The sequence below is a fragment of the Saccostrea cucullata genome, unplaced genomic scaffold (assembly GCF_032062105.1).
Source record: "Saccostrea cucullata isolate Sc308-1 unplaced genomic scaffold, CSIRO_AGI_Scuc_v1 ctg1450, whole genome shotgun sequence".
In the NCBI taxonomy this organism is placed as follows: Eukaryota; Metazoa; Mollusca; class Bivalvia; order Ostreida; family Ostreidae; genus Saccostrea; species Saccostrea cuccullata.
In genome coordinates, this window is record NW_026932943.1 from 360,365 (window position 1) to 371,782 (window position 11,418).

Here is an 11,418-nt window from a genome sequence, read left to right on the forward strand (position 1 = left end):
ACAAAATAATATCAATATTGTTAAAGCTGTACATAAATATATCAAAAAATCAAAAAGATTTTATGAATAACCAGCGTAACCATTTTGTATCCTTTACAACCCCCTTTTATTTCTTCTCTCCTTGCACTCCCACTCTCTTCCTTTCTTTAACTCTCTGCACCCCCTTTCTTCTTCTTCTTCTGTTTATATTATTGTATATTTGTTGCTTGTACATCACGTGTATATATTTTTGTTATTTTTGTTTGTGTTGGAGAGGACAATCTAAGTTGGCAAAACGTGTGTCTAATCCATTTGATTGTTCAATAAAATATGTTTAAATCAAACCGAAGGGAAAGTTTCTGAATCGACACTAAAGAGAAAGTAAATGAATCGTCACGTGCACTAAAGGGAAAGTAACAGAATCGTCACCAAAGGGAAAGTAACAGAATCGTCACCAAAGGGAAAGTAACAGAATCGTCACCAAAGGGAAAGTAACTGAATCGTCACAAAAGGGAAAGTCAGATCTATATAGCCTCTCCCTAACAACAGAATTCCCTGAGGTCTTGAAGTTACAATTTTGGAAGAAGCTTCCTTGCTCATCATACATGTATCTATGCATTTAGTTTGTTTCCTTAATACCACAAGAAGCAGAGGGAGATAAGTTGTTTGTTTTTTTCAAAAGAACTAGTGCATTTTTGTAATAGAGACCAGCCATAGCGAGAGAACCTTTGACTTAAGGGTCATGATATTCACAATTTTGATGGAAGGTTCAACGTTTATTATAATCATGCCAAGTTTCTGAAGTTTGGCATCTAGGAGTATAGAAGATTTAAAAAATTCAGCTTGTAGCCATGAAATACACCATTTTTTCTTCACTCATTAATGCTCTGCCTATATGTCGAACTAGGCTGAAATTGGTTCATCAGAAGAAGTCGAAAATGTTTGTATGAACGATAATTCCGTCTGAACACCTTCAACAGCACCTCATTACTCCCAAGTAAATTGATAAAAAAAATAAAACGCATGAATTACATTTTTTGTTTATTTTTAAGTATCAAATTTGATCAAATATATAACACCTCCCGTGTAATAAAAAAAACAAAATCGACTTATTATTCCTGCACGCAAGCAATATTGCACTCCGCACAAGAAATTGCACACACGACACTCTTGCACAAAAATAAATTAATATATATCATTTGCATTCAATACTATACACAAATATGAAAGACAAACTGCTGGACAATTGTTTCTGCTTACAGTTTTTTTTCTCTCACACGTTAGCACCTTTGCAATTCTTCTAGCCTAAAGAAGGCAGGGAAAATAGAGCCCCCTTGTCTCACTGTCTAATAATCACATAACAGTGTTCACCACCTTGCCTTGCATTAACAGTTCATCAATGCCTAACAATGTTTTGTCAGCGTTTCGACAGTCATTTCGCACTAAATGAAATGTGTTCCAGTTCTTATAAAGATCTGCAATTTTAAAATGGTCGCTTTAATCCTTGAATTGAAGAATATAACTTCACAGGACATGTCGATTCATTTTGTTACGTAAGTTCGTTACAAAATATGCTTAATATTCATGGTCCATGATAATGTCTTTATAAGTGTTCAGAAACACATCTGAAAGCCTTTGTAAAGTGTAGCAAAACAATGTTGAGAATGATTATGACTTTGAAATAGGCAAAACGGTGGCAAAAGCTCTTAAGCTTTTATTAAGGAAAAACGACACATTTTTCCTTCAAACAAGTCAGAGATCATGAGTTTTTTTTTGAAATTTTCAGTCGCTGTTCACATGATACAGCAGCTTTTGGCTGCTTCCTTTCGTAATTGCACCTTTGCCTCGCCAATCCCGCTAAATCGTTTGCGTCGCATGAAAGACCTCTGTCGGCGGAAGGTGGGACTTTGTTCTGGCGTGGTCTTATTTCCGGCAGATGACAGCGCCGCAACTTCTATGACGTCATTCACGCTTCGCTGTGAATCTTTGGAAGAAATCTCTGAATAAACCAAAGCTCCAATATGCTTTGCTGACTTGAGAGCCTGTAAAATGATTTTTTTTGGTAAATAAATAATGCATGTGTAGTCTCGGACCCCCTTTTATTTTTATTCAAAAAGAGGTGGTTATATCTGACCCCCCCCCCCCCAAAAAAAAAGGCTTCTGATCTTCTATAGAAAAATTTTGATATTGTTAAGAGCAATCCTTACCTGGTCATACATAATGGGGGACATTCTTTTCTTGGCAAGTTCTGCTAGCGTCGTGGGATCGCTTCTGAGGTCTGTTTTGCAGCCCACTAATATCATGGGCTGTTTCGGACAGTGTTCCCTGACTTCACGTGACCACTAGAAAAAATAAAAGAAATGAAGCAGTGATAAAAAAATATATATATATAGACCCTATTTTCTATTGATAATTGGGAAAAAATTCTTATATTGCGCGAGCACACAAATGACGTCACTTACCCGTGAGATTGCGTGTTCCAAGCTATCTGGATCTGCTACGGAGAAACAGACCATAATGAGATCAGCGTCGGCGTACGATAGAGGGCGCACACTGTTATACATGTGAGAGCCTGGAATTAAAGGAAATATTAGATATAAAATTAATACATTGTATTGTTCTAATCAGTTTATCAACTACATGTATGATTTTGTAAGTATGAGATTAAAGAAATCGATGAAATTAGGTTTGCAAGTTGTATATGTTGAAAACCTGTGCACTACATGTAAATTTGCTGAATATGCCACAGTGGGTAAATGGTCAAGGTTTATTGCATAAATTGATATCTAGGTCTAAAAACACAACCCACTTCTTCCGCAAAACAACTGAATTGTTCGAATACCACGATATGGACGGCAATGCAAGAGAAAGCTAAAAATTAAGGCCTACAAATCAATCATTATCAATTGCCTATTTAAATTTCTCTTCCGAGGTTTCTGATTTCTTTCTGTGTAAGCAACACTCTGATTTTAACATTCAAGGAAAAAGCTCAGTACCATGGCCTATTTTCTTTCTTTACATTTCCTAAACCTGTTTTTCAACGACGCAGTTTATCAAACATATGTTATCAGAAAGTACGACTTGGAATTTTCTTTTTAAATCAATGAAATTTTTTTTGAGAGAATTCTTAAAAGTCCCCAGTTTGACAATGGAATTGTTTGCCCGAAGTATTTTGATTTTGGCTGAGCAAATAGTAGAATCGGAATTACAAATTTCCTACTATTCTTCTCAATCAAATCTCGATTGAAATTTGTTCTTCAAATAAGTCCAAGTGTAAAGTGAATTTTGGAACGACATAGATTTCTTTAAGAATTTTACAGGTAGTTCAAGGTGGTTCAGGTACTCCAAGCTGGTGAAGCCCACGTATTCTAGCTCTTTTCCATTATCGTTTAGGTTATCAATTCAAATTCTTCATTCATTTGGAACTAATGGATTTTTTTTTTGAGGGGAGGGGGTCTTTCTAGACAGGCAACTGTTTATAACTCTGAAGAAAGTTGTTCATGTATTCAAAATGATTGTCAAAAACCTTATTTTGTATTTATTGCAAGACGAATTGTTTTATACATGAATTTTACTCAAACATTTTATTCTAACTGTGCCAACAATTTAAAATATATTGCAAGATTCCTCTTTATAAATAAAAATGCATGATGCAAAAAATAAACTTCACACCAACAAAAATCATGACATGGTGCCTACCGAAATAAATTTATCTACCGCGATCTATCTTCTAACCACAATCCAAATGTTCTGCCGAACAAAACAAAGAGAGTAATTTTAAACATGACGCAATCGTCCTTGAAACATTTTTTTTTTTTGTATTTCATAATAATGCATTCCCAAACTGAACCTGGGTTAAAAAAAAAAAAAAACTTCATTTCCAAGTCAAAAGTTTCTGATCCACTCCGGGGCGGGTGGACCAGAAATCATTGACTTAGGGAGACGAAAAAACTAGAAATGTGTTCGTATATAAAACGCACTGTCATCTTGATTTACAAAAAAGTCCCTACCAACAAAAATGTTCAAAAAGCTTTTGGATATCAATCTGAAGGCTAAAAGTGATTTCAAAGCAGACGACCTTAATTTATGATCGCTTCAAGGACCTCCCCCACTCTTTACATATATACCTTTATGGGCAACAAGAATTTGAACGTGTTGAATCAAGCGCCATAAAAATGCACAAAGTAAATAGTCGCCCAAATAGCACACCCATACTTCATACAAATCTCCGACGAAGCAAAGAAACCTAGCGCTAAAGAATGACATTACATTTACTTTGCTTTTCTTTGTCAGGTATGAATGAAACTATCTCAAAGGTAAAGAAAAAGGGAATATATAAATTTTTTACTACGCCCATTTAACGATTGTTGGTGTCTGCCAAATGGCTAGCTACGTGTAATGAATGAAAGGAATACATATATATATTTATCGAAAACATATTTTATAATTCAATCTTCCACACCAATAGTGACAAACTACCTTTTTGACATAGTTCAGAAGGAATAAGATAAAAATGATTCTCTTTTTCAAGGTCTATGAAATATGAAAAGTTTCATGGAAAAGTACGTACACGACGTAATTTGAAGCTTGAAATAAAAAATAAAACAAGAACATTCAAAATCTTGTAATTAATATACACGTAGTTGCAATAGTTGTCCAGAAATGTGTATAAATCATTTTAGTGCATGAAATGGTTATGTTTTCTTCCTTCGTGTAAACTAACTCAGTGAATTAAAGAACGTGGTTGCTTTAACTTTTTGTCTGACACCCGAGAACAAAGAATTTGATTCCATTATGTGGATTGTCGGTACCATTAACCGAGAAATCAAGAAAGCATTGACAGAAAAGAACAGCTGGCTGGCACAGTATAGACAGGTGACATACGAGCGGCAAGTTTTTATAATTAACGGGGCTGCAATTTGTATTTTAAGACCGATGGAAACGCGTACAAAAGGAAGATTTTTCTTTTTTATATTATTCTTTTAAATCATTTACCTCAATTTTCTTTTCTTTATAAATAAAGTTAGATTGATGCATCTACCTTGGATGCCATTGGCAGTTCTAATTAACTGTACCTCCTTATATGGAATTTACGAATAAATTATATACAGAAAAAATCATCAAATTCGATTAATTGCTTCCTAATGTTCTTGCACAGTTCTTTTACTTTCACTGGAACGCGCTCATGTAATAAATAGCGTGGGCTGACTTGAATTAATGATAAATATTAAAAATATTTCGTCATTTTTACTTGAATTAAAATTAATACGAAGTGATTAGAATAAGGCTTGAATAAATTATTAGCTGACAAAGACATTTCTGAGTTCAAGTCGTACATTACTCAATGGGAAGGTTTTGCCAAAATCTTTGTACTTCATGGTAATAGATAATCTTGGGCTCAAATTATAAGCCGGATTTTCTCTTTTTATGTAAGTGCAATTATCAATGGCTGACATTTTGTCTTTTGGACGGTCACTCGGATTAGTTTTATGAACAAAAAATATTGGAATGCACGGATCTGACATCTAAGTTCTATAATCAGATTTATTGGTGTATATTTCAAAATTGACCCAAGGTAATAACCATCCTCATGCCAAATTTTCTTAATCCTCCCAGGTATGTAGGTCAACAGGTGAATTTCACTTAAGGTGTGTTTGCACTTTGATTTTCTTTGTCTTCCCATTTTATATTAAGAAAGGGTTTTCTTCTTTAAACAGCAAAATATCGTAAAAATGGCAAATTATTCTAGAAACATTAATGTCCTAGAAATCTTTTTTCACCTGAGCAATACAAAAACAATCGGAACATTTTTATCACCTAATTAATTAAGACTGGGGACAGCCAAGGAATGTTATCCATGTACAGGTAGCGGAAATTGTTAATGTCACAAGGTTCAAACAGTTTTATATTAAAACACAACCGAATTTGTACTTTTTTCTATAGCTTAAGGCGGTGCAGCTATTGAAAATTCCGCACCCTTTTAACCTTAGGTTTTAAGTTACGTCACGCACGAGACTTGTGCGAGATTTCTGTATTTTCGACTGGATTGGGTTTCGTTTCGTATTATATGAAAATACAGGTAGAAGATGGTATCGGCGAGAAGGTTGGTGAAAAAGTCAGTCGATATGTTAGAAGTTTGAACGAAAGGTCACGTGTTATCTACAAATACATCTTGTCTGGCGTCTAAGACGTCAGCACATTTGCCAAAGAAGCTGGAAATATTAACTTTGCCCATATATTTTACATGATATATTGCAGAGGCTATTTCACCAATTCTAGTCATGCCTCTTTATTCAAATAGCCACCACACATAGATGAAACCAACAAAAATCGTATCCCAAGGATTACAATTAACCTAGAATTGTAATTTGTAAACCTAACACTCGAGTAACACTGTCTTTATCTCGCATTTCTTTTGTGTCCCACTAATGCTATAATGCTAAATGCAAAAGAACATTGCAAATAGGAACTAAATTGAGTGTCTGATTTTGAAATCCTGTCTTTTTATCAAATACAGGTGTATATAAGTATATATTTACCTGAGGTATCCCAGAGGGACATCTGGATTTTGTACGTGTCGGATACATGATATGTCGTATTGTAGGTATCAAAAGCTGTAGCTGTATATATCTGAAATGAAAATTGAAAATTCATATAGATACCGGTATAAATCATGATATAATATAAAACAGTGTTAACGATATTACACGCCCCCCACACCCCTTGCCTAAAAGATCCGCACAAAATATTGTGTATAACTCAGATCTTGCATTTCATGAGCCAGAAGAAGGTAATTAATGAAACAATGTGCTACATGTGTAAGTTAATGAAGATTCAATGTCTAAATAACAACATAAACCAATTATAACTATACAAGGGTTATGCAATTATATTATAATATAAAAACTTTCTGATTGAATGCGAATGTTTACATGTAACAGATATATATATATCAAGTTTCCATATCAAATATGCTTAGCAGCTAACCTCCCTACAAAAAGAGCAGCTAAGATATCGTGCCAGCATGTTTCCAGCATTAGTTCTGCATATTTGCAGTTCTTCAAACGTGCATATCTTCCTGTATACATGTATTTATTTACTGACAATATAAACACAACCTGCTAGGAAAATCTTTGAGGAATCGGTACATTTGGCGGAAAATGTATCACTTTTTTTAGTAGGTCGAATTCCCACGAGATAGAACGGTATTCTTCCTGATATCGCGGGAAGCAGACACATTGGTCTTATCAGACTGCACATCAGGGGGGATTTATCGTTCTGACACATCGCCCTCACCAGCAATCCCTGACTCACACTAGAAAGTCTGTCAGCCTCACAACAAATCGAGCTTCACCGAGAAGCGTTTTACGCCCGATTTCTGATGATTATTAACTGAGAGAAGTGTCTATCAAAGGCATTTATATTGAATCTAACTACAATTTTCCAATTTTTTTGTCGGAGGGAAGAAATGGGTTTTGGCTTTATTTTATTAATGGTTCGTTAACTAGTTTCTTTTAAGTTTTGTTTTTTATATGTACATTGGCCCGCGGTCTTTGGCACGGAAAACGTCCTTCTTTACAAAGCCATAATTATGGACCCGCTTTAGTATCATGTCTTACTTGTTTAATTTGTTTAAATGCTGTTATAAGATGTACTTTTGTTGATTAGAATAAAAAGTTGTGAAAATTAATATATGACGAAATGTCACTGCAAAGATGACGTCATCGGGACAGGAAATGAGGGATCTTAAAATGTCAGCAAGAGCAGACACATTAAAGAAACATCCTACTTATCAGTGTAGAATTAAGATATCTGTGGCAGATGCAGAAACCTATTTTATCTTCGCTGATTGCTTATAAAGAGACCACGGCGATCTGACTTCTGCGGCCAATTTGCCGTATCTTGTTACGAACTCCGGAAACATTTCAAATATGCCTTCAAGTGTTATGTTTCTAAGAAAAAGAAACGGTTTATGTGAAACGGTTTAATGACAGTGTTGTTGTGTTATTCTTGTGTTTATTTGTTGGTTTTACAAGTCCCTGTGGCATTTCTTTACACGGTTGATCATGTAGTCTGCTAATTTACAAATTGGTACTTCAAACATTTTGCAGTATCATAGATATGCCGCAAGTTAAAAAAAAATATTCTCTCGATTTTTATGCTTTAATAATCTTCAAAATCCAGAATTTGATAGCATCATCATATTTCATATTGTGTGGAATTTCTGTCAGAGGAATTTGCAATTTGAATTAAGTTTCTGCATCGAATTAACTTCCGTTATTAAATTGCATAAGAATTCGTGATATGTAAATAAAAGAGATCGCCCCCATATCGCGTGATCTTTCAAATATTTTCCTTTAATTGAAAATAAGTAAGATAGAGTGCTTTTACACGATAAATTTCTAACTCGTTTAACTATTCACTGCCCCATGAACAAAACATGGTGTGCTTAGATATGACATATTTACAACAAAGCCCAATAAATGTCTTGCTATATAAATTGTAACAACCACCGACAAAAAAATTTGCAACGTATCGATCAACTTTCTTTTGTCATTTCCATTTGCATGACCTAAAAAATGTATGAATGAGAGGTCCACATCACGCCACGCTCGTGGTGGAGCCCAGCGCATTTCCGACCACAAAAACCTTTACAATTACGACAACCTTTGCTTCACCACTCATTCATGTAAATTATGAGGCAGCCCTTTGTTTCACTTCATAACTTTATCGTTTGTCATATTTTTAATTCAAGTACCAAAATACCACAATGCTCTCTGATAAAAATGCCTGTATGTACTACTAGAACATTTTAAAATAAAATCATTTACATATGTACAATTTATCCGTCATCATAACAAGTGAAGTCGAAATTGGCATTTTTTTGGAATATACATTGTATTTTCTTCCGTGTACATGTATAAATGCCATTTTTTGGGACAAAAACGGTAATGATCGAAAATAAAATTGAAATGAATCACCTCTCTCTCTTTCTCATGCATGTGATAATATAATCATCTCTCTCTCTCACTCATATGCATGTATGATATCATACATATCATCTCTCTCTCTCTCTCTCTCCCTCATTACGCATGTATGATAATATTACCACAGATATACATTTTTGATTGTCGAGATTACGTCTTTCGCTGCCATTAATTGTGCATATGTCAGAACTGGTCAGTAATGCCAATCGTCAATCAAAACCCACACCGGCGAAATCTGACAGTTGTGGAGGGTCGTTCACTCTGACGGTGTCAAGAGAGCAGCCGGCATTGTCTGGGTTAGCTCATGTTCGATTATCAACGGAGACTACAGTGAATTAAATGTGCTGTTGACACAGTGATAAAAAAAACCCTTCCATTCATTTATCACCAGGTGTCGGAATTATCAGGAGTTTAATATAGATTATTGAAATGCAAAAATGTGATGGTTCAAAAACTTTTATCGATAATAAATTATTTCTCCAAGAAAACATGTAATTTTTTAACAGCTTATGAGCTGCAGATGTAGCTTTATGGTTTTATATTTTAGTCTCTGACCTTAACAGTTATGGCCAAAGACTAAAATATAAAACCATAAAGCTACAGATCTGCTGCACTGCAGATGTGTGTCAATAGCCCTTATTATTACTAACATTATATTTTTATCACTTTACATATAAAATATACGTGAACTTCTGAAAAAAAATCTTCTTTTGAATTCTTTCGCTCTCTCTTAAATATGTAACCAATCAATCATCGGAATTGACATTTTCCTTGAAATTTTGATCTCTACAGCTGTGCGCTTTCAAGGTGACTTAGTTTTTGTCAGAACTTCGGAACTGATCGCCAGAGATAAACGTTGAAATGTCGTTTTATCTATCAAGTATACATAGTTAAAGCGGTGGGACCCCCTCGAGGTTTTGATTAAAATCTTGATTTAGACACTCCACCAAATGTGCCATTTACATAAGAGACAGAGCAGGCCAGGAATGGACTTTGTCACTCGTTTTAAACCTGTTCCGCGGTGGAAATAGGCATGCATTTGAAATAAGTAAATGCAAAAGTTTTACTCAGGAGAAAGGTATTGCATAATTTAAAGCAGGCATGTCAGGTCATGAATTTATTACCACTCCTTACGTCGGATCTATTTTTAGAGTTTAACGGAGTAGATAAAAAAAACCTTTGGTTTCAAGTTTTTTAAGAAGATACCGTTTGGTGATCTTCGGATGATAATCTGTTCCTAGCCACATAAACCGCGATTGAGACCAACCGCTGTGAAACATTGGCCACACCCTCAGAGGCAACGATAACAATAGGTTTTAAACCCCATTCACTAATAACCATCAGGTATAGCACTCCCAGGTGTATTAAAAAATATGAATTTCTTTTAACTCTCAGTTTTTGCGGTTAAAGATTAGACTTGGCTGACTATCCCTTTAATTTTCAAAGTTCATTACCACGACGATATGATTAAGATAACAATTTAATTGAATGAACGAGGAATGTATTTACTGTACACGAGATCGTACAATACTGCTTCATTATAATGCAGATTTACATGTCAATGTTCTGTAGCACATTAACAATCTTTTAGGCTGCAATAACGTAGCCCTTTCCCTTTTTGGGGGGTGGGGGGGGGGGTGGGGTGGGGTTGGGGATGGGGTAGGGGCGGAGAGGGTTTCATTATTGCAGCTTCACATTAAGGTGCATCCATCCGTGTGAATTCCTAAAATACTGTATTTGGTACATACAATAAGACGACAAAGAGCAAAATATTTTATAAAGAGCGAATTAGAAACGTAGACATACCTCGTTGAAGTTTTCTTTGATGTACCGCTTAATTAATGAAGTCTTTCCACATTCACAGTCCCCGACTAACACAATCTTACATTTCACCGAAGTCACTTGAGGGTTCCTTTCCCCATCCGACCCCATGCTATCCAAAGTTCTGGATTTCAACATGAAGAAAGTATTTATTTAGTACACCATGTCCAATAGAGGGGGTTCCCCTATCAATCGCCCGTTTCCAAGGCCTAAGACACGAATAGGTGCGAATTCACTGATACTGGAGTATATATATAATTCCCCGTATATTTTTTCGTAATATTTTTTAACCAAATGTTTTTTAATCCGTCGTCAGCTGTTACCCTTTAGCGAGTATGGGTCCTGTCTACGAATTCCTCTCAACCACGTTTACACATGGGTTATTGCATTAAATGAAAACCATGTGACGGTCAATTTTCTCAATGAAATTTACAAACCACGTGATTTTTCAGCCAATCAGATTGCAGGATCTTCACTCCCTTTTTCACAGGAGAGGCACGGTGAAGGATCCAGGTGATTTTTCTATTTATAGAACAATAAATTACTGCGAGTTGTGAAATATGAATGAGGATGAAAAATTATATCATATTTTAAATTTGAAAGCAGAAAATGCTTCAACTAACACTTAAAA

At 35.1% G+C, this 11,418-nt stretch overlaps 1 protein-coding gene across 1 annotated transcript; it reads right to left on the reverse strand.

The window, feature by feature from the left end:
* Window positions 1-1,007: 1,007 nt before the first annotated feature.
* LOC134236611 (rho-related GTP-binding protein RhoE-like) lies at window positions 1,008-11,175 on the reverse strand. Its single transcript, XM_062718785.1, has 5 exons — window positions 10,773-11,175; window positions 6,519-6,609; window positions 2,442-2,551; window positions 2,187-2,321; window positions 1,008-2,021 (listed from the first exon to the last, which is right to left on the reverse strand). Exons 1-5 carry the CDS (start codon window positions 10,923-10,925, stop codon window positions 1,773-1,775), a joined length of 738 nt encoding a protein of 245 aa, XP_062574769.1. The 5' UTR covers window positions 10,926-11,175; the 3' UTR covers window positions 1,008-1,772.
* Window positions 11,176-11,418: the final 243 nt, after the last annotated feature.

Excerpts from the sequence above, each read along its gene's own strand:
- LOC134236611 (XM_062718785.1), bottom strand. The coding sequence starts at position 10,925 with ATGTTGAAATCCAGAACTTTGGATAGCATGGGGTCGGATGGGGAAAGG. Across the intron at positions 6,610-10,772 it reads TCAAAGAAAACTTCAACGAG|ATATATACAGCTACAGCTTT; the intron begins GTATGTCTACGT and ends TTTTCATTTCAG. Across the intron at positions 2,552-6,518 it reads GTCCCTCTGGGATACCTCAG|GCTCTCACATGTATAACAGT; the intron begins GTAAATATATAC and ends CTTTAATTCCAG.